This window comes from Morone saxatilis, unplaced genomic scaffold, assembly GCF_004916995.1.
Source record: "Morone saxatilis isolate NCDOM2014 unplaced genomic scaffold, NCSU_SB_2.0 Contig24, whole genome shotgun sequence".
NCBI lineage: Eukaryota > Metazoa > Chordata > Actinopteri > Moronidae > Morone > Morone saxatilis.
The window spans coordinates 22,185,154-22,209,405 of record NW_023339807.1 but is presented as its reverse complement, the minus strand read 5'-3'; the positions used below and the strand labels follow the sequence as shown (position 1 = coordinate 22,209,405).

The following is a 24,252-nucleotide window of genomic DNA, read 5'->3' as shown; positions in this document are numbered from 1 at the left end:
TCTCTCTCTCTCCCTCTGTGTTTCTCTCCCCCACGGTCCCCTACATGCAATCAGTGCTCTGTTGATGAACGTTATGATTGAACATAGACGAAAGCAGTGCGAGCGCAGGGGAGAAGCTGAGAGTCGGACGCAGCTCGGAGGATATACAGTATCTTTTCTAGCTTTCCTTTTTCCTCATATTCATCCCCCCTTTCTTCTCTGAGGGGCATCATCACACCTGACCATCCCTCCTCGCTCTCTGGTTAGACTTACTGTGTCATCATACATCTGTCTTAGTGACTGTGTGACTGTCTGCTGAGATGATTTTACATGCATACATCTGTGTGTGGGAGTAAGTGTGTAGGTGAGCATGATGGACGGGCTTTAGCGGAAACCCTATTCACTAGTGCGAGCCCTTTGCATGTGCGTGTCAGGATTTATGATATTATTGAGAATCACCGTTGAATATTGTGTGTGGAGTTTAAAATGTTTGCTTTGAAGGAAAATACTGGATTTATCTGTACAGACAGCTACGTAAATACAAAAAAATAAGATAAAGCTGTACCGCATTGTGAAAGAATATCCTTTTGATTTTGTGTAATAGCTAACATAACAAGTCAAACAAGAATAAGTGCATAGGATCAGAGTCACATTTCACTCAACTGAATTTTCTTAAAAATGTAACTAATGAACCTTGTGGCATTAGAAGTTTCATCAGTCTGTCCACTTTACAGCTGCCTCTTAAATAATTCAGAATAAATGTTCATTATTTTTCATCGCCTGAAGTGTAGTGTAGTCGATAGCCAAAACAGCTAAGATGTTGAAAAGTCTGTAATATTATAAAGTCAGTGTAGGCAACAACTTAACGTGTTGTTTGGATAGAAATCTGGGTTTTTGTGTGGTTTTCACCATGATGTATATGGAATATTTTGTGTAATTTGATTATATTCAACTTTGCAGACAAATATTGAGGAACTATGTTCATGACATATATATTGGGGATGTGTTAATAGCCCCTTTATTACCGTAGTTCAACATATTGTGCAGCTGTTTGTTACTACACAAAGATAAAATGAAGACAAAAAGAAACTCTAGTTTTGTTCAAAAAAGGCACTTCAGAATAAGAGTTAAATAGGGTTTAGAATTAACATACAATGTACATACACTGACAAACAGAAATTTCCTGTAGTTTCATGTAAACAGAACTGGAGTGCCACCTTCAATAAAAGAGTCTCCCTTCTATACATCTACAACTATCACTCCCCCCAGGACCCGTTTGATGCAGAGCTTCAAAGAGTCCCACTCCCATGAGTCCTTGCTGTCTCCCAGCAGCGCTGCAGAGGCGCTGGACCTCACTCTGGACGAGGACGCCATCATCAAACCTGTCCACTCGAGCATCCTGGGACAAGAGTACTGCTTTGAGGTGAGAACTGAGCGGCACGGTGAGGACAAAACAACAGCACACTCACACACACAGTGTACAGAGCAGTAAAATGCACCAAAAATGTTCTGACAAGTGACAGTGATTTGAAAGAGACTGATGTGAACTGAAAATATATATTTCTTTTACATGTGAAAAAATGAAAGACACAAAGACACTGAAATGAGCCCTAGTCCCTACATAATTGGTGCAGGAGTCTGTCAGCTTTTTCCATCACCTTTCCATTAGTGGAACATGACAGAGGTTGAGAGTGAATACAAGACATTGTTTTGGCGCCTTAGTTGCAGTCTCCATAGTTACTAATGGCTGTGGTTGTTGAATTTACCATTGGCTATAACCTCAGGTGACTACGGCATCGGGAACCAAGTGCTTTGCGTGTCGCTCAGCTGCAGAGAGAGACAAATGGATCGAGAACCTGCAGAGAGCTGTCAAGCCCAACAAGGTGAGGGGAGAGAAAGGGATGCGGTAGAGGAAGAAAAAAGGACGATCCCTCTGTCTGTGTGTCTCTCTCTCTCCTCCCTGTCTCCCGTTGTTGTCTGTTTTCAATAAGAGCGCACCGCTTCATTTCTCTGTGTGAACTCCATCCTCGTGTCTGTGTGTGTCTGTGTTGAACAATTTAGTCGCTTCTCCAAGCAAATATTAAAGCTGCACGAGGTAATGTTGCAGGTTGAAGGATCCAAACTGCGGTTTTGAAAAACTTTGATATCCACAAATCAGTTAATGTGAAGTTAGTAAATTACACTCAGCAGGCTCATGTTAACCAACACAGTGTGTCTGTGTTACTTGATACTAAAGGATACTGAAAGGAATAGGCCAATGGATCAAATATGGGTGAGTCCAGGTCCTTTCTCACCGCTCTAGGAGACGTTAGACCTCACGCAACAACCAGTTGCACGTATAAATTTGTTCTTGAGGGCCATGTTCAAGTAATTTATGAGACTTGTGGCATTCACAGGGGAAAAAAACACTAATTTGACCTAGAATCATAATACTTTACTCTGGATGAATATATATTCTGTCCATCATCGTGGCTTGCCAATTTACTGAGAGGTTTTTATGATTTTTACTGGTATAGTTCAGCACTGCGACTTCTACATTTCAGTAGGAAAATTCTCTCACTCTGACAGCTGCCTTAGGGTCGTAATGCAGGTCGCTGTCCAGTGTAATCTTATGTTGCACCTGACAGTGTAACCTCACCTACTGTAGGCTAAAACATTATCCTGTCAGATATCACAGTGACCGTCACGTCTCTCTCATATCAGTCATTAAGACTTTTTTTAACCTCATGTTAAATCATTACCTGTATTTCTATCACTGTACAGAGTTGCTTTGATAACACGTTGTTGACAGCTGTAGTATTAATATTTTCTTTCTTTTTTTATTTAGTTTTTGAATCTGATTTGTAACTCTTGTACGTACAAACTTCAAATAGATAAAGAGTAGTTTAGGATAAGAATACAAAAATGTTCTTGCATGAGGCCCAATGCCAATGTGTCCATACCTGACACCGGATTAAAGTGCAGATGGGATCTTCTTTTTTTGTGTAGCTCTATTGTATGATTTAGGAAGATATGGTGGTATATTTTCACATAAATCTTTCCTAGTGCAGCTTTAAGGTGCTGTGATCTTATTTCCATCCTCACAGCTTAAAAAAACTAATCTCAACCCTTCATGTCGGCTCATAGTAAAACCAATATCCTAATTTTCACCCACATTTTTATAGTTCTGTAAAATTGTCCCATATTGCCCCTCTCTGTTATTAAAAAAAAGAGACCAGGCATGTGAGATATGCAGCTCTGGAGGCAGCCAGGGACTAGGAGTTATTAAGCCAGACTGAGATTAAACATCACCCGAGTTGAATGCCTTGTCCAGATGCTCAGGCCGCGGGGGTCCTGGCTGAGTCATGGTGCTCCAAGGACTCCACACGGGGGCTCTCTCCAAAATTGTCTCCCCCCCTACCCGTAAACAACACGCACCATGCATCTCAGACCAGATGCAACGACAGAGATAAGACTCACTGCAGAGACAGACAAGGATTATCATTATGCTTCTTAACTTTCTGGAGCCTTTTAATTCCCCCTTTGAGCTTTGATTGTTTGTTTTTTTGAAAAGGAGAGCAGCCACTTCACCCTGCTTTTGTGTTGTATTACTTTTTTTGGTAGTGAAATATGACAGGAACCAGGGAAGATGTAACACGATTATCAAGATGGAGAACTCGAGCCCATGCTGATGCTGCTGCACTGTATGTGCACTAGCAAACTGAGCCACCAGATGCCCAGCACATTCAAACTCAGAGGTTTGGAATTAATTATGCCTTGTGTTTGGCGCTGGTTATCAAAGAGCATACAAATGGAGAATTTAAGAACTGTAGATCTAGCTGATGCTCACGTATTGAGTCGTCTAAATTAGAACTTAAATAGTCTGAAGCAAACAGGGGGCTAACAACAATGGCATTTGAGCCCAATTGAAATGACTCAGCCCCCGTTCACTGAAACATCACTCTGCAATCAACACGGCACTCTCTCCTCCCATGGGGGATGTCAAATATAGCTTTGGCTTTGTGATCATGATTAGGAAGTGTAGCTGTCTACAGAAACATTACCACCATTGTTTGTCCCTCGTCTTTGCAGCACATGTGCTTTGTGTCATTAGTGTCCTTCTACCTTTAAGTTTCTTAAGTTTCTACTTTTTCACCCAGTAAGACCGCTATCCTCCTCTTATCCTTCACATCTTCTGTTTTCTTTCTTTTCTGTGTTGCTGTCATGCTGTCTTCTGTTTCTATATTCAAGTCCAGTGTTGAGAACAATTTATCAAGTACAGCCTACAATCTACAGCAGCTCAACCGCCATGTCACCAGCTATTTCTTTCCCATCATTTACTCTGTTCTCCTGCAGGCTGACCTGCTGTCACCCTTTATTCATACACACTGTCTCTGTTTCCATATCTCTGACCTCTTTTCTTTGCTGTTTGTCATATTTTCCCCTACATTGTATCATCTTCTCTTATAAAGCTTTTTAATGACTCTATTATTGTATGCACTTTACCTTATTTGACCTGATTTCATCTCCACGCAGGACAACAGTCGGAGGGTGGACAATGTGCTCAAACTGTGGATTATTGAGGCCCGCGAGCTTCCAGCCAAGAAACGCTACTACTGCGAACTTTGTCTGGACGACATGCTGTACGCACGCACCACCAGCAAGCCCCGCACCGACACCGTTTTCTGGGGCGAGCACTTTGAATTCAACAATCTGCCAGCCGTCCGCAACCTACGCCTTCATCTATACAAGGAGACAGACAAAAAGAGACGCAAGGTAACGAAGAGATCTGCAGGGCAACATAGAAGTCTGAGAACGCTTTGTTACAACAAATCAAGACAGAAGCGCTGTAGTAATCTTTGGTCTATTTTAGCTTTCTGTTGTTTAAAGCAATTACCTGAAAGTGAATTCTAAAGTGGCTATAATTGCTCATTTTATAATTAAATGAATCATATGACAATGTGACAGTATAAAAAGAGTTGCTCGACCCTTACAGAGAATTATGACCTACATCTTCAGCTCCCCTCAGCTTTATATTTTCAGCTCATTGTTTAACTGTCCAACCCCACAACTTTACTGTTTGGGTTCACTCTCGCTGCTCTCATAGCATCATTTTAGACCGTAGCAGGCAGCTGTTTTCAGCAAAAAAGCACTAAAAGCTCACTGTACACTACCTGCTTAGCACCAATTAGCAGACAGTCACAGTTTGCAACTAGCTGGGGAACATAGTGAAGCATTTAACAGCCAAAGAGCCAGATATTTTCCTCAGGAGTTGGTAGAGACCAAAACAGAGCTAAATGAGAGCAAGTATTGGACTTAAATTCATTCCAAATTAATGATAATATTGCTCTGTAACTGTAAATAAGAACCTGTTCTCTAACAAGTTCCCTATATCAACTTAAAAGGTGATGATATTCCTGAAAGTGAATTTTAAAGTTACTGAGTTATTAATAAATCTTTATCAACCCTGACACAACCTGCCTTCTCCTTACGAACATTTTGGTTTATTAGAGCATCAGTTCAACAAAAAGAAAGAGATGAGAAAATAACACACTGTGCGGAGGTGACATAATGCAAAATCCCTGCATTGTCATTCACTGGCTTTATAATACAATAGCCAGTAGGGGTCTTGTCCATGGTGGCACTTTAATCTATGTTATTTGCTTTATTGGCTTTGTAACAAAACAGTTATGGTTTTACAACGTCCATAGTTTAGGATGGAGGGAAAAGGGAGCATCTTCAGCTGCAGTGAGTCAATGGATAGCAATAACAACAACAATAATTTCTACTCTCAGTTTAGTACTAGAGTGGCACCACCATATCAAAAAAACAACTGATTTCTAGCTTCAAACGACACTCCAGGGATCCAGTGTTAGTCTTGCTATTCATTATTTATTCAGTGCTAAAGCATTAAGTTCACTTTTTTTGACATTTCAAACTTGTAGATTATTTTTTATAAAACTCATGCCAATGTAATGAGACAGCTTTTCTTTGACATATGCTTACCTCGACTAATACCAACTTTTTTTCTCTTAGGAAAAGAGCACATACTTAGGACTTGTAAGCATCCCCATCTCAAGCATCACTGGACGTCAGTTTGTGGAGCAGTGGTACCCGGTCATCCAGCCCAGTGTCCTCACCAAAGGAGCTGGTGTCGGAGGGGGTAAGATCATCAATGCATCCCTACGCCTCAAATCCCGCTTCCAGACCATGAACATCCTGCCCATGGAGCTGTACAAGGAGTTTGCAGAGTATGTCACCAATAACTACCGGACTATGTGTGCTGTGCTGGAGCCCGTGCTGAGTGTCAAGAGCAAAGAGGAAGTGGCTTGTGCATTGGTGCATATACTGCAGAGCACAGGGAAAGCTAAGGTAGGGACACCTCTATGTGATGTGAAAATACGTGCAACTGATCTAAAACAAAGCTTTTACAATCCTTATAACCTGAGTCATTTCTTATTAACATTGTGTATAATAAAGAAAATAATTGAGTTCTCCTTTTCCCCAGGACTTCCTTTCAGACATGGCGATGTGTGAGGTAGACAGATTCATCGACCGAGAACACCTTATCTTCAGAGAGAACACTCTGGCCACCAAAGCCATAGAAGAGTACCTCAAACTGATTGGACATAAGTACCTCAAGGATGCTATAGGTGAGCCAGAATAGTGAGAAGATGTTTGGAATAACAAAACTTTTGTTCTAAAATAAAACAATATACACTTTATTTGTATAGGACATTTCATACATACAGTGCAGCTAAAACAGCTTCACATCAAATTGTATATATTAAAAAAACCTAAAATATCTAAACAAATAAATTAAAAGGTGGCAAACAAGCATATTAAATATGATTAAATAATGAGGACAGGGTAGAATTATAAGAATAAAATTGAAAATAAGATTAGTCCATACGGTCCATAAGGTACATGGGAAGAGAAGGCTGCGTTTCCATACTTCTTTCTCTTAACTGTTGGTACATTTAGTGCTGCACTGATAGCTTAGGCAGCGACTAGGAGAATACAGGGAGGGGCAGTCAGCTAAATATAGAGGTGCTAAACCATTTAGATATTCTTGAGGAAAGAACACCAACACCTGAATCAATTTCTTTGCATCAGGATGAGCAAGATATAGTCTGAGTTTAACAACATTTCTCTCGCTGTATTTTTGTCCTTATTTAATCTGATATAGTTGTTACATATCTAGTCTGTAATATGTAAAATGTGTAATATGTGCTTTATTTCTGAGAGTTACTTTCTACACACACATTTATAATATATATAATTTCATTTATATGAATATATATATTTATTTTAATGTGGGTGTTTTAGCTTATAAATAAAGCTAACTACTTGCTTGAAGGTTTGCCTTCTAGCTACAGTAGTAGCTTATTGGCTAATTAGCCTGCCACCCAAGTTTCACAGCTTCGTCTTGGTTTTGTGGTCAGGCCTCTGTTGGATTTGCTGCTGATGCAAAATCTTCGTACTCTCCCAAAATTGATTTATTTTTGTGCTATTGGTTTTTATTGTCGCTGCTTCCTGTACACTGAACTGATCTTGGCGATAGTTTCTGCCATTTTGCTGTTACTAATGAAATGTCATTTTTAGGGGAGTTCATAAGGGCCTTGTATGAGTCAGAGGAAAATTGCGAAGTGGACCCCATGAGAACACCACCCTCTGTACTCCCAGACCACCAAGCCAATCTCCGCATGTGCTGTGAACTGGCACTCTGTAAGATCGTTAACTCCCATTGGTAAGTAAATAGCAAATGCAAAAAATCCTTTGTATTGAGTGTGTTTATTTTTCTCAGCTGAAGAAATTCTACACAGTTTGTTTCTGATCCTGTTAATCTATCCTCTTCACAGTGTTTTCCCTCGAGAGCTAAAGGAAGTTTTTGCCTCCTGGAGAGTGCGCTGTGCTGAGAGAGGTCGGGAAGACATTGCCGACCGTCTCATCAGTGGTTCTCTCTTCCTGCGCTTCCTGTGCCCTGCCATCATGTCCCCGTCGCTCTTCAATCTCACCCAGGAGTATCCCGACGAGCAGACGTCACGCACGCTCACCCTAATCGCAAAAGTAGTGCAAAACCTGGCTAACTTCTCCAAGTCAGTTTTATTTCATTATATTTACAGCGTTCACACTTTGCATCCAGTCACTAACTTGTACACTACTGTCTGCTGGACAGCAAGCACACAGTTAAAACTCATAATTAATCAAACATAACAAATATAGAAGCCACCAATCTCTTCTTGCAAGTAGTTTACAAATAAACTAAACTAAACCTTTTTTTAAACTAAAAATATTTCAATAGGCACAAGCTTAACTGAGACAATGGGCACAACAGTGAAATCTACATATAGGCAGAATAACAAAAAAAGGTGAATATTAGTGGGCCAAAGAGTGAACCCTGGGTTACACCTCTTTTCATACTGAACCTATGAGAAGTAGCATATTTGTTCACAATTTTAATAAAAAACGGCATAACGTGTGATGAATTTCCACTGTATTTATTTTCCCCAATTTTACGTCATATTGTGCAAGAAAGGTCAAAGTGCAGTTACAAGTTGTTGGACCACACACAGTTTGTCTACAGGAACCACTGTGCTGCAACTCAAATCTGTCTTAGTTTGGTTTATTTGAGCTCCAATGAGTAATGTGTTAAAGGCACCATGTGCTGTTTTCATTTCACATTCATAGATTCACAACAAAATGTACTGTAATGTTTTGGTCTTGAAAAGTTGGCAGTGGACATAAAGGACTTTACATATAAGAAACCTCAATTTAGAAGTTATCATCGATGGCGACAGTTGACATTTCATTTCACCATCATGTGTTGCTCACTTGTTTTTTCTCTTTTCCTTTCTCTTCCCTTTCATACCCTCTACCTGCTTATCTCCTCACTGGCCTTCCAATCTTTTCCCACCTGCAGGTTTGGCAATAAAGAAGAGTACATGTGTTTCATGAATGAGTTTTTAGAGATGGAGTGGGGCTCTATGCAGCAGTTCCTGTACGAAATCTCCAACCTGGACAGTGTCAGCAATGCAGGCGGCTTTGAGGGATACATCGACCTTGGCAGGGAGCTGTCCATACTGCACAGTCTCCTCTGGGAGGTCATGGCTCAGCTCAGCAAGGTAAACTCACAAAGTCACAAACATGACACATCATCTGTGCCATTGTAAACTACGATCTTACAGTGTAAATATTTCCCAAATAAGACAGTTATTCATACACATTTTCTAGACAATAGTAATATTAATGCTATTTTAGGGACATTTTTTATGTAACCTTATATACCTTTAATATTTGTCATCTTGTTACACAGGACATTTCTTGGGTTTTTATCAATTATTCATTTTCCTTATTTAGTAATAATAAATAAAATAAGAAATAAAATTTCCTTAGACAACAAAAGTCATATTTTTGTTGCTGTTTATATTGTACAGTTTCACATCTTACTGTGTCCACCACTTGCACAGTACATCACTGCAGGTTTTATCACAGTGAAACTAAACTAAACCAAACTCAGACAGGACGTGTATGATTGAATTTCAACAATTAGTGAAGAATGTCTCACTCCTCTCTCACCTCAAACATTTTTGCTAAATGAGGCTGTAAGTCATTAAGCAGGCCTGAGCTGTCATTAACCTACAAGTGACAAGGGAGTGGAAGTGGATATGTGGCATATTAATGAAACCCTTACATTAGATAACTCAAAATGTATTATTCCTTTTTTTCATTATTCCTTTAACCACAGGATGCCATTATCAAACTGGGTCCTTTGCCTCGCCTCCTGAATGACATCAGTATGGCCTTGCGTAACCCACACCTCCAGAGGCAGCCCAGCCATCAGACAGACAGGGTGCAGGAGAGACAGACAGACAGGCTGCTGTCACGGCCGAGCTTCAACAGGGGCATCTCATCCGAGTTCCAAAACCTCATGATGAGGGATCTTAATAGGTAGGTGACACCTGTGATCATAATAGCTATATTAAACAGTTAATTGTTGTTTTTATGTTATTTGAAGTATTATGAAACTGGTTATTGTGAAAAATAATCTTGCAATTGTGCAGGAAAACTTTGCATTACGTGCAAACTGTGTTGGGCAAGTTAGTTGAAAACTGTAATAACTGACAAAGTAATAACGTTACTTTTCTAAATGGATATCTTAGCTTAGCTTGTCAAACTAATGAAGCACTACTGGGATTAGTAACTGTAATGTAATTACTGAATTTTTAGTTGTAATCCCCATACTACTGAAAAAAGTAATCACATTACTTTAACATGTTAGTAGTGCTTTACTGCCCAACACTGCTTGCAACTAACAGTTATTTTATTTATTAACTTTTTTTTTCTCTATTAATCAATTAATCGTTAAGTCTTTAAAATTTCCCAAATCCCAAAGTGACGTCATCAAATATTTTTTGTTGTCTGACAAACACTCCAAAACCCAAAGACTTCCTATTCTTTATAATCAGCTATTGTTGGCCTTACTCACTGCTGTTCTCCAGCTCTATAGATATCACTCGCTTGCCTTCCCCTACCTCCACCGGAGGGGTCATGCCATCCCGCTCCCAGATGAATTTTCAGGACCGTGACCATCCCCATCGAGCATCCTCCAAAGACATGTTTTACGTATCACGCCCTCCCCTGGCCCGATCCAGCCCAGCCTACTGCACAAGCAGCTCGGACATCACGGAACCAGACCCTAAGGTGAGTTTTATCACTCTGATCTGGGGAATCATCATCCCATCCACTAGGTTTATCTTTATCAAAGTGAGGTTAGTATGACGTGCATGTTAGTCATACTTAATAGAATCTGCCATCGTGTGATCGAGGCTGTAGTATATCATGACATCTGCTTTTTTTCCACTGATTCACCACGCAACTCATCCTAGCGGTATTTCCTGGGAAATACTTTGAGGCATTCCGATATCCAGGCCTCGCGGTAAAAACACCCGCACCACCCTCACCCATATCATCCGTGGCCACCTAACATACATAATTACAGGGGGCACACTAGCCTCTCATATCCCTTATTACTTAGGTGCTCAGTGTCAATAAAAGCGTATCTATGATGGACCTCCAGGATTCCCGAATGAACAGCGTGTCTAACCTGCAGTCGGTGGACATGCTCAACTCCTCCCAGGCCTCCATCGCCGGCATGGGCAGCTTCGGAGGGCTGAGCAGCGGAGGCGGTGGCGGCCTGGGGTCGGGCCTGAGCAGCCAGCTGCGGGCCGGTGGGAGGTTGTCAGCTGGCTCTGGCGGCTCCAGCATGTCCGGCGGCCTTCGGCTGAGCCAGCTGAGCCAGATGGGCACCACCACCGACTCGCTATCCCAGCAGCAGCAACAGCAGGCCGCCGCCATGCGCTACCCGCTTTCCTTCCAGAATCCACTCTTTCATCTGGCGACTGCTGATGGGCCTCAACAGCAACAGCTCCACCACCAGCACAGCCGGGCTCAACCTCCAGCACCCCTGCTCCTGGCCCCAGACCCTGAGCCCTCTCACCAGGCCTACATCCCACAGTTCGCCCACGGGGGGTTCTCTCGCAGTGAGGACCTGTCCACCCTCAGGACCAGGGACGGTCACCTGGGCCAACCCAGCATCATCCACTCACACAGCTACAGTGACGACTACAGCAGGGCTGAATATGGACGCAGACAGATGTCCATGCAAGTGCAGGTAGATATATGTTCATTATATTCTCATGACATCTTAAAGCCACTATGTGTAGATTGTCTCTTTTAAATTATTCTGATGGATTTAGGACTTTAACTGATGATTGTTTTCATTATTGTTTAATCAATAATTTTTTTGTTTAGTGTATGAAATGATGGCCATCACAATTTCCCAAGAGCCCAATGTGTCCGTAGGTTGTTTGCTTTGTCTGACCAATCGCCTAAAAATGGCCTAAGATGTTCAATATATAACAATCAGATAAAAGCAGAAAATCCTCACATTTGAGACCTGAGAGTGTTTGGTTTTTTTTTAGAAAGAAGTTAAATAATTAAAAGAACTAAAACAATTAGTCCATCGACAGGAAAGGAATCAGCAACTATTTTAATAGTCAATTAAAAAAACAATCTCTAGTTACAGCTTCACAGTTGTGGAGATCTATTGGGCTGTTTGTTGGATAAAACAAGCAATAGGAAGATGTCACCTTGGGCTTTAGGAAGTTGTTCAACATTTTCACTATTCTCTGACATTTCCAAGACCCAAATATTAATTTAATAGTTAGTAAAGCAATATTGGCAGACTACTAGATCTAATAATCATTCATTGCAACATATATTTGACTGAGTTGACAATAGACAGACAGGAAACATGGGAAGAAAATGACGGGATGACATGCATCTGAAAAGACAAACTCATCAATCCATCACTCAAACTGAACTTCCTGGATCGTACTTCATTGTCTCATTATCTACTTGAAGCAAAACGCCCAACCACCGCAGCCTCTTGCAGGGCTGCCTTCAGTCTGAATGCCCATGAAGTTCAAAGTAACATCATCTGCCCCAAAAATAACTGAAACAAGCAATGAAAATGCTTATTTGATATTTGCTTGTTTTCTTCCTAAGGATAACCTCCAACAGCAACAACAATTGATGGGTATGACCTCCCAGACAGGGACCTCCCACTCTTCTTTGGCCACCACGCCCCCCTCCACAGTCCAACCCATGCGCCAGAGTTCTGTTGCCCCGCCTCCCACCCAGCGTGTCAAGTCCCAGACCTCCCATCAGCTGTCGGTCAGTTCAGCTGCTGCACCTGCTGCTCCGGTTAAAACACGACCGCAGAGTGGGAATCTCCTCCAGTCACCAGAGTCCGGCTACGGCGGCAGGCAGCACGGGTCTCGGCAGCTGTCCGTCAAAGACAACACTGCCCCGGGCCTGCCCCACCAGCAGAGCTCTGTCAGGGAAAGCCAGAGTCCACAGGGAACCACGAGTCAGAGCACTCAGCAGTCACCACAGCAACAGGCTCAACAACAGCACCTGCTCAAACCCACCATGAATAAACAGGTAACATCTGCACACTCTGAATTCATTTTATTCTGTTTCTTTTTTGTTTCTCTCTTTAGCAATGCCTCTGCTCATGGCAACAATGTGTGGAAGATGTCAGTTACTGTTTGTGGCTTTTAATTGTGTGTGCATGTGTGTAGCTCATTGAGTAGAGCGCAGCAATAACATTGTCAGAAATAAGAGCTTGAGTACCTGCAGGGCCCAGCGATGCTCAAAATGTGTGAACTCTGAGGCACTTTGGATAAAAGCAACATAATCACTTTATTATGAAACTGACTCTCATCCACTTAAGAACTCATGTTCTCATATTCAGCGTGCTGGCCTTTCTTCCTAGGGCTCCCAGTCTCCATCTACCCTCAATCCCCCAACCCCAGCCAATGAGCGAACAGTGGCCTGGGTCTCCAACATGCCTCATCTGTCGGCTGACATTGAAAGTTCACGGATTGACCGTGAAGAGTTCAAACTGAAGGAGTACTCAAAGAGCATGGATGAGTCACGCATGGACAGGGTGGGTATCACTTTTAAGTTTCTCAACTGCCCTTTAAATAAATAAAAAAACTTTGATTCACGCTTAGTCTAATTCAGAAGAACATAAAGTTATGTGTAATATTGCTGAGCAGATGGCACTCATATCAGAAGTCCAGAGGTCTCAAACAGTGTGGAAAATAACAGCTATCAGCCAAGTCTTCATAAATCTTTTTCAGTGTTTGGTATATTCACTGTACATCAGCCTTCATGCAACAGCCACATTATGTGCATAAAGAACTTTCAAATCCACTACCCACTGAGAAATCAAGGCATATAAACACGAACCTGCTTTAAACATTTCTAATTTAGCATTTTATCCGTATCTTTGCCACAGGTACGGGAGTACGAGGAGGAGATCAACTCCCTGAAGGAGCGCCTGGTGATGTCCCACAAAAAGCTGGAGGAGTACGAGCGGAGGCTCCTCACGCAGGAGCAGCAGACCAATAAGATCCTCCTACAGTACCAGAATCGACTCGATGACAGTGAGAGGAGGCTACGGCTACAGCAAGTGGAGAAAGACTCCCAAATTAAAGGAATAATTAGCAGGTAAATGGAGGCTGTTATTGGGATGGAGGGCAAAAGACAGCTAAGAATTCATGTGGTCATTTATAGGGAGGCCATTGGCAGGCCACATTGACATTATTTTTGTTTATTGTGATGCCTTCGGTGAATAGACTATATGAGTTTTCTTCCAAAATATATGGAAAAAGTGACATATTCTCTCAGATAAGGATTGCTAACATTAATTAAAATGCATTATCATACTTCTGAGGAGTAAGTGGAAGCAGAAGTCTTTGGTTGACACAGTACAACTATTGGATTCTATTTAACAAGAGTGAAACATGAACTTGAAGCAGTGATGTTTTTTCTTCAGATACATATATTGCATATTGGAATATGACTCTATTTACAAGGGTTGTTATCTTGCAAAGAATATTGGAGGGTAGGAGGTTGTTTCAGTTTCATTAAGTACTACAGCACTGGGAAGAAGGCAGAGAGCTGCACAGTATATTGAAAGCCAAAGCTGCAGACATGTAATGAGTGACAAATTAAATGAGAGACTATTATGAGGAAGACAGAGATCTGTATTTTCTTTGATAAATGTGCAGGGCATGTTCCCTTGGTGGTTGGTTCTTTTCAACTGAGTTAAGCTGGACAAAGGAGTCTTTGATTGTCCTCTAAGCTCTTGTAGCAAATCTGCTATCATAACCTCACAACATGGTTTACTTGTTATTCAAGAGCATCATATTTGGATGACTGTGAAGAACTCCAGCTGAGTCCTAATTTATGGAGTGCTTGTGTGAAATTGTAATGGTGCAATTTTGAGTGCAGTCTTTAGTTTTTATTGATTGACCACAAAATTAAGTAGTTGATGGGAAAATAGTGGAATATTGATCGTACCTCAGATGTATTCAGGCACGAAAACCAAATGTCTGCTGTGGATTCCTTGAGCATTTTAAGTATGACTGCACATTAGCAATGCTGCTCAAATTTAGTTTTGTTTATTTTTTACTGTGGAGAGAGTTCAGATGAAAAAAAGGCTCTGTACAATATTTTCTTGTTCACATCTTATAATAGTCTGTGGTCTGCAACTGAAGGGTGTCTGTGACAGAGAATATTGCCACTTCTAATCCACTCCAGGAAAGAAGACATGGAATGAAGACAGAGACAGTCCTGCTCGTCTTTTATGGGAAAACATCTTTAACGCCCTAACCTTGTATATAAAACCTCCCTTAAAACACCATCCCACATCCTTGTGCTGTTGCACTTATCATCAGCCACTTTTATGAACACAGCTATTAACTGGATCTTGGGATCATTTCAGGTGATTCCACTTAGCTTAATTTTCAATTGACTCTCCCACGAGATTGCATTGTAAAAGCACAAGAGGATTGAAAATTTGATAACTTCAGAAACATGTCTGCACTTTTTAAAGCAACACAGAGCATTGTTTTGGACCTTCAGGCACAGGACTATGGAAGACAATGGTTTAATATTAGCTCTTCCATTTTAAATCAAGGTGAACCATGTTCACTGAAGGACTGCTGATGTATGTTTCTACAGGGTGAACATGGAGACCGATACCTCTCTCTCTCTTTTTTACATTCATACGATGCTATGGTGTAATATGAGGAGTGGAGAGAGTCACAGACTATGATGAAGATTCGAGCATGAAGGCATAAAGGAAATATGCCACATTATAGAGAAACTTCATCAGAGCACTTAAAGCCAAACCATTGATTACTGCTCCCCTGGAGTATAAGCTTAAAGCGAATACAGTAAATCTGCTGCACACACAAAGCAAAGTGTGCAGGAAACAGATATCTCCGAGGCTTACACTTGCAACTTGTGTGACTTTTATCATCTGACCACACAAAGATGAATTAAGTAGCAGATCTGGATGCTTCCGAGTCAATTTTACTCACAATTCACTGAGCCAGACCATGTCATCGAATGCATTGTAACACTTGTGCATCGTCTGGATACATTTTAATTTTAACATACATATAAGCAATGCAAAGAGTACAGAAAGTGTGGATTCCAAGAAGCATGGTCTCAGGCCATCATATTGGATTGATTGGACTCAAAAATCTTAGTGCAATGACAAGTGTAACCATAGCCTTATGTTATATTTCATCTTAAATTGACTTTTATGTTAAATTTTCACATTCAAGACATTATGTTGATGCAAATGCAAGCTCAGGTTCTGCAAAAAGGAGTGTACGTGATCCTGAATTCATGGCTCCTATGTAGGCTGGATATATATAATATCTCTTTATCTGCAGAACTAAAACACTCAGCTTTGTGTTTCAAGTGTCAGAGATTTTCTTTCAGAGAAGCCTTAATGTTCTGTGCATAAACGTTACGTTAAGCTCAGAGCAAATCCAATATCTGTCATTAGACAAGATACACTTTTTGTTCTCAACAATCTAATTTAAACCAAAGCCAAATATTGAGTTTTAGGTCATGCTAGGTTAAATCCACTGAAAACACTGAATCCACTTTACCTGTAGCACTTATATCTATATTTTTTCTTTAGGACAGTGATCCCATTAGTTGGCTACAGGCTCTCCAATTTTTTTTGTTAAAATATTTTAATGCATTTTGTTAATTATAAATATAAACTATTTATCTTTCCCAAGCTGTTTGCTGTGATCTGAACAACAGATTTACGTCAGTGAGTTTGCAGTAGGGGAAAAAAAAATCAATGATCTTAAATGCACCTGTCATAGTAATAATCTATTTTTAACTATAATCCATACCATATTAAAGTCTGTGATGCAAGAGCCATAATAATAATAATATATGAGATATATATAAGAATTCTATTGAGAGTGAGATTATAACTATTTTAACCTTGCAATAGCTAACTTTTTAGCAGGAGAAGCGCAATAATAGATACAATATGTCTACATGTGCTGTCTGTGCAAATGCACATGCAGGATCCTGCTAAGGTATATTGTGTGCATCTTGTGTACATAAAGAAACAGTAACTTCCTGCCAAAATCTTCTACCAGGTGCCATCCACAGTATCTAAACAGAAAAAATAAAGACCTGGAATACTGTAAAGTGCAAAATACCACAGAGACAACATGACAACAATGACGTGACTCTTTGACAACAGTATGTTCTGCAAAGTGTGTTCTTAAGTTCTCAAGTTGTTTTTGGCTTATCTGTATGGTGTTTGTGAATTTATCTGCTTTTTAAATGAAAGACTGCAATTGATATATTATTTATGAATTAGAGCGACAAAGATTTTCTTATATCTGTATGATTTTGCTGTATATGCTTTGGTATGACTTTTGACCTGCAGTCCGTCATTGGTGGTGTCCAGTGACATGGTGATCAGAATAGTTGTTTAAGAAAGCTAGACAGTACTGTCATTTAACTTATGCAGTTACAGTATGATTTAAATATTATTATTAAAAGGGCAACTATATTATTTTCCTTTTCCCTATCCAGAGATATAGATAATATTCTGGTGTCAGTATATCCGCCTCTTTTGTAGCAAGAATATATTGATAGGCTGTATAGATTGTACTACGGCAAAACTTATGTTCAAATCTTGCAAATGAATTCATAGTGGTGATGAGTTTTGGCTTGATGTGTGTGTGATCAATATTGGTCTGATTGACATGGCTTGTAGCAAAAGCCAAGGGTTTATAGTCACTTTCATACAGACCTGTGTCAAATGGTTGCAAATAATTCTTAGTTTGTTTCAACCAGATGGGTGGGGGTCTGCTGCGTCAGCACCAATCAGATGTTGAGAGGTAAGTTTTCAGTCAAAGGCACGTACTATGTGTTGCACTTGGCAAAAAAAGAGAACATATTTGCAGCTGATGTTTGATCCAGGTCTGTTGTTTCTTTCCATTGACTTTACATTAACTTTTCATCCTATTTGACACCTTTGTCTCTTGCCTTTTTTCTCTGTAGCAAAATATTCAGACATTGTGACCTCATGTTGGTAGATACACACATTGTTTTGACTACATGTACGACTTGACCTCAAAAGCACACTACTTGAAGTACAACTGGATATAAAAAGCTTAATTTTTTTTTTTTTGTAACATATCACCCACATGAATCATTGTCTGCCTCTTGAAGTCATGTCAAAATCTTAATGCTGTATACCCATGTTACATTCCATTGTTTTTTGGGACAGTGCTTATATTTCTGTCTGTGCTTACAGTATGATTGATTCTTTTCTTTTCCTATTCTCTTCTTTTGTAAAATAACTCTCAACACTGTACATTATTTGTGGAATAAAACATCCAAACACTTCTGTTTGAAACTTCACCTGTGGATTTTCGTTCTTTATTGTCAAACATGTGCCTCTTTGTGTTCTGAATAAAACTTTAATATGAATGTGCTGAAAGCCTTGAGTGACACAATATCACTTGATTGGTGGTATATTTATCCTGCAGTGAAAGATGGTGCCAAATAAAGGTTCCTGTCATCTATTTCATTGGCTTAGCGGCCTAATGAACGCACAAGTGAGAATCTTTCTGGTCATTTTATCCAGACAAATTGAGATGAAGTTACTCCTTCGTGCACTATTATAAAGGGATAATATTCCAGCAAGCTTATTTTATGTCAACATATTGTAAGGATGTTTATTCTGCTGCTCTAAAATCTTGTAAAATGGATGGAAAGTCAATCAAATGAAATCTATCATGGGCAGAGGACTTTTTTTTTATTCACACTAACTTCTATTTGGCATTTATCACCACCATAACAATATTCACAGTTTAGCCAGTTGGCTGTGTAACTGCAAGATAACCTTGTGTGAGAAATATCCTTGAATGACCGTATTTGGAGTAAATCCCTGGCACTTGGATAATCACGAGAGCTGGGAAACCTGCACTGTCCGATGGCTCGTGAAAAATGCAACAGTAAGCTCGCTCATATCTGCGAGCGGAGTCTTTGAAATGATTAGTCAAAGGATTTTCCACCAGTGCCTTGGTCAGTCCATGTTACATAAGATGGGCAATTCCCTGGGGATGATCAGGATCTGTTATTGAACCATTCACTTCACATAACTGAGCGTAATTGTCCACAGTTGGCTGTAATTGCACTTGGAAAACACCTTAAATCGGGTAAAAAAACGCTTTGATGAATCCCATGGGGGCGAGAAGAAAAAAAGGCTCCACCAGTGAAAATTGGCAGTGCCTCAGAAAGCATGGCTTGGGTTACTGCTGCTCAACATTTGCATGGGCTTAAAAGATTGAGCTGCCTATCAGGTTTGGGATTCAGATTTGAGATACAGGTAACCAACATCTTATCACTGTGGTGTTGTTGAGACAGATGCTTGAGATGCACCTGCTCAACTTCTTGTTACTTATTTGTTAAGTAGAATTCATAATACTCCCTCTCTTTCTGTCACCCCCCCTCCCCCCTTCCCCCTATCTCTCTCTCTCTCTGCTTCCAAGACTCATGGCTGTGGAGGATGAGTTAAGGGGAGGACCCGTGATTGTTGAGCCAAAAACCAGGATTTTCGCTGATCAGGTCTGTGAGACTGCTTCTTCTCTCGTCGAGTCCGTATGATGGCCCGTGCTATCTTTTCTCCCCCTTCTACCTCTCTTTTTCCCCCTGCTATTGTTATAATTTTGTCTGCTGTGTGTATGTGGTCCCTCTGATTGTCTTGCCCTGTCCCTGAACCGTCCCCGTGTTTGGATTTGACTGCCATCTGTCTGCCAACATACCTGGGAGCTTTAAAGATCAGAAAGTGTTGCTGTTTGCATTCCTCAGCTCAAGCTACTGAGATGTCTGACTCTAGCTGGGTTTGTGAGCATACCTTGGTCTGTGATGATGATGTTGCCAGTTCTGTAGCTGTTTCTGTCAAATGTTTCTGCCGAGCATGTCGGGGTTGAAACTCCTTAAACCTGTTTCACACATGACTTACACTCAGGTTATTGAACAGCTGAGACCCGAATGCTGCGTGGTGGTGATGGTGGTGATGGTTGTGCTGTTGTGTCTTCAGGAGCTTTTCATTTCATGCTCTCAACCCGCCCCCTTTCTTATACTTTCAAACTGAACTAGCCCACCTCCAAGCATGAGTCACACTGTAAATATAGTGTGTGTGTGTGAACATATACAGTATATATATATATACATATGCATATTCCTTTGTGTTTGGGGAAAAAGGCTAAGAATGGAAGATGATGAAAGCAGCTACTCAGCTCACTTATGCTGAGACTTGGACATTTGTCCTGTTCATTTTTTTTTTTTTAATTACAACCTACGACACTCAGACTGAAATAATTTTTCTTGATTGTCACCTGTATTGGTGGAAGAAGCACTAAAAGTAGCAATACCAAAGTGTAGGAATAATCTATTATAAGTAAAAGTCATCCATTCAAACTTTTATTTAAGTAAAAGTGCAAATATGAACCAAAATATGCTTATAATGACCCATATGATAATAATGTCAGTTATATTATTGGATTATAATTATTGATGCTGATGTTGCAGCTGGTAATGGTGGGACAAATTTGAGTTACTTCATATACAGTTTGTGAATTCCTCCCAGGGGGTCAATAAATCTTATCTTAACCAATAACAATATATAATAATTTATTTATTTATTATATTATTATTTATCTAAATACGTAAACTAACTAGTAACTGAAGTCAATTCGGACAAATGTAGAGGAGTAGAACAATGACACATACCAAGAGGGAAGCGCTGACAGAAGCTTGAGAGCATCACACTGATGGTCATTTACACCACTAATGAGACTACTAATGAACTATATAATGTGTGAAATCCCACAAGGCTATACATTTAGAAAACATATATAAATATATTTTTAGCTGTAATTCTATGACGACAAGTCTTTTTTTATTTTACAAATATAACGTGTGATCTAGCGCTGCAACTAACGTTTGTTTTTATTATTGGTTAATCTCATCATTAATCATTTTCATATTAATTGCATAATTTTGTTCTATGAAACTGCAAAACAGACCCAAAGTTGACTTTATTTACTGCAACGTAAGACAGAGAAAATCAGCAAATTCTCAAATTTAAGAACCTAAAATCCATAGAATAAATTAATGATTGATTATTAAAATACTTGCAGATCAATTGTCTCTTGATTGACCTATTAAGTAATCGACTAATCGACTAATCCTTTCAGCTCTACTGTGATCCATGTTGCATTTTCCTATTCTGTAATTTGGTGCCAGATGGATAAAGTTTGCAGCGTAGGATGGTGAATTGTGTGAAAAGTGTGGGCAATTAGAAAAAAAGTCTGTGGGATTTCATTTAGTGCAGTTTATAACAAAAATAAATAGAAGAAACCAAAAGAGACTCACATTTACTGTAAATAAAAAGATCCTAGCCTTTTAGAAGCCCAATAAATCATGTTGAGTCTTGTTCATTGTCAGCAAAATAGGTGTTGTCTGTTTTTTGTGTCTGAGCACACAGTATTCAAGCTGTATTATTATTCTTTTTTAAAAAGGTGTGAAACACTGTTTGGCATAATGTCTTAGGACGACATTGCACTACTGTTACATTACTTTACGTTGCCTCATGAAACAGAAAATTGCATGTCTCTAATCATAAAAAAGGTTTGCACACAACATTATATAGGTTGAATCTGTCATATTCATATTGATTTGAAAGCTTATTTGTCTTTAAATAAATCACATTATTGTGTCCATCTCCATGCTAACAGGTGATATACTCATGATTTACTTTAAGGTTTCCCTTCAAACCTCACTTTACACACAATTCCCAACTCATCGTTTTCCTTTTTTCAAGTTGATGCTTAATTTTTTTTAAATGCAAACACTGAAAAAAAATATTATTTGTATTTCGGCAGCATCGTCCCGTACTAATGCATAATTTGAACTGATGAATGAGACTGAGAAGCTTAATACCAGCATTTAGCAGCAGCACATGGTTTTTTATCTACCAGTGACAATTTAAGCTCCAATACTGCCTTGACACAAATGTTTATTGGATTACAGAAGAGCGCACAGCGAGGAGTAACCTGTTTAACATTCAGACTGTGCTGGAGGTCTTCAGTGTGCTGTTTAAAGGAGTTCTTCATTCCAACAAATCAAAACATACAAAGTGAAATCATAACCTTAATCACTTGAAGTCTCATTTTAATGTTAAAGCGTAGACATACTGATAAATCTTTGTATGGCAACTGCAGTTTTTAACAATAAAATACCCATATGATATAATATATACAAATAAATGTGTTAAAACCAGTGGGCGCTACAGTGGATGGATTCTGGAGTTTTGCAGGTATTTGATCATAAAGTACCAAAGTAGTAAATTAAATGGCATCATGAGGTCAAAACTATCGCAATTCATCTTATGGGAAACATACATGTCTGTACCTGCAACCTTTACTATCAGAAGAGCCATTTTTGGCCAAATAAATAAATAAATATATCTATATATATAATAAATATATATGGAGCCGCAATAGATCAAGCATACTGGTAAGCCAGCACCATTGGTGGTGAAAGCAAACAAATCTATACATGCACTATTAAATTCTTTATTAAATTTTTCTTCTGAGATTTATCCTCTTTTGGGATTAGGAATCCATAGCTGGTCTTGCTAGGGAGACTCAAGTAGCCACTGTTATTGGGGTTTGGCAAAATATATAAGTAAAGGTCAGAACGTAACACATTTTGGTTGATGAAATATTATTATTATTAATAATAAAATTATTATACAATGTAATGGCTACACATCTTTACAGTTGGATAATGTAAGAATCACATACAATGATAATATGAAAAATAACCATTATTCATTTCCATATAATTTTTGTGGAAGTCACAGGGTGCCACTGGAGAGGGACTAAGGAGCCGCATGTGGCCCCACCTCTGATCTATCCAGTAGTTATTTAGGTATTTTAGTGTGGACCAACTAAACATTTTCAACGTTGCAAGCATGAGTCACAAAGCCACTAGATTGGATTGGATTATATTGTACAGGTGTTTGTGTTACTGCCATATAAATCAGCGTAAACAGTACTAGTTGATACACATGATAATGTAAGATTCCATTATCCTGAATAGCTCCTTCAATCTACATTCTAAAATAGAAACTACAGGTCAGTTTTGTATTCAAGCTTCAGGGCCACATAAACCACAAAACTTACGTCAAGCAGACAGTTCACGCCAGTGTGACGATGCTCAGCTTTATTAGGTGAGACTGGTGCACACGCAGCAGCTGAGAGGGGTGAAACTAAATTGATAGGGAGTGAGAGGGGAGAGGCATGATGCCGCTGTGTCCTCAGGCCACTGCTACCAACTTCCAAAACAACACCCCCACACTTAATTAGACCTCACGTAATAAACACACGATGCCATAATCCTTCCCACAACAGAATCCTGATGCCTACTAAATAAACAGTTCAACATCAGCACAAACTACATTCTCCAAAATGATCCTAAGAATTGATTCTCTAAAAAAGAACAAACAAAAACTGACCTTTCAACTGAGCTGTATTAGACAGCCCTAGTTTTAGCTAGATGTAACTAATACATTGGCTACTAGGAATCATTGTTATACAAATGGTCAGTACTGACAAAATGTGTATATAAATATACATTTATGTACTTAATAAATAAATATAGGCCTTATTGTCCTGGTTTTCCGTCATCCTTTGCCTGGCATGACTGTAAAAAGGTATTAAATTGCATTCAGTGTCATTAAAAAGCCTTAAAAAGCCTGCAGAAACCTTGTATAAATTTGGTAGCAAAAGTGTTCAGGAAAATGGATGGAAAATATAATAAAACATGTTAATCCAATAAATTACATCATCATTACAGTAACAAATTATATATTTCAATACGGGTGGAATATAATTATTTTATGAAGCATTGACTAATGATTTAACAAATTGAATTAATACATTATAAATTGGTACTGAAGAGCCCTTTAAAGGTAATCAATGCCAACTCAAACAATGTATAAAGACATTTTAGTTTACCTTTTACAGTATCTGGCAGTTACTGCACATTATCAGTTATCAGTTATCAACACCTGTTATCAGTTTTTTCTTTACAATTCAACTGTTAAATTGATCATTTGTGATCATTCTGTAGAGTGTTTTTCTAAGTTTTGTGAACTTTTTGTTTGATCAGCAGCTATCAGCACGGTGTATTTAATGAGGAAACTGCTTCCTGAGCGTGCAGTGACATTAATCACATCAGTGTTCATATAAGATTTGATTGCACTCCTTATCTGAACTAATTGTTGCTTCTTCTTGAATGTTGGTCATT

At 39.3% G+C, this 24,252-nt stretch overlaps 1 protein-coding gene across 1 annotated transcript in view; it reads left to right on the top strand.

Annotated features, from left to right (window-relative positions):
- syngap1b (synaptic Ras GTPase activating protein 1b) overlaps positions 1 to 19,696 on the top strand; it is a gene marked incomplete in the record, with an annotated part of 64,475 nt that extends 44,779 nt beyond the window's left edge. The window contains 15 exon segments of the mRNA XM_035673078.1: positions 1,249 to 1,402; positions 1,764 to 1,862; positions 4,495 to 4,734; positions 5,995 to 6,330; positions 6,467 to 6,611; positions 7,564 to 7,708; positions 7,821 to 8,057; positions 8,882 to 9,083; positions 9,707 to 9,909; positions 10,461 to 10,662; positions 10,997 to 11,632; positions 12,529 to 12,966; positions 13,301 to 13,474; positions 13,829 to 14,040; positions 19,425 to 19,696. Coding sequence (XP_035528971.1) covers positions 1,249 to 1,402; positions 1,764 to 1,862; positions 4,495 to 4,734; positions 5,995 to 6,330; positions 6,467 to 6,611; positions 7,564 to 7,708; positions 7,821 to 8,057; positions 8,882 to 9,083; positions 9,707 to 9,909; positions 10,461 to 10,662; positions 10,997 to 11,632; positions 12,529 to 12,966; positions 13,301 to 13,474; positions 13,829 to 14,040; positions 19,425 to 19,539 — 3,538 coding nt within the window.
- Positions 19,697 to 24,252: the final 4,556 nt, after the last annotated feature.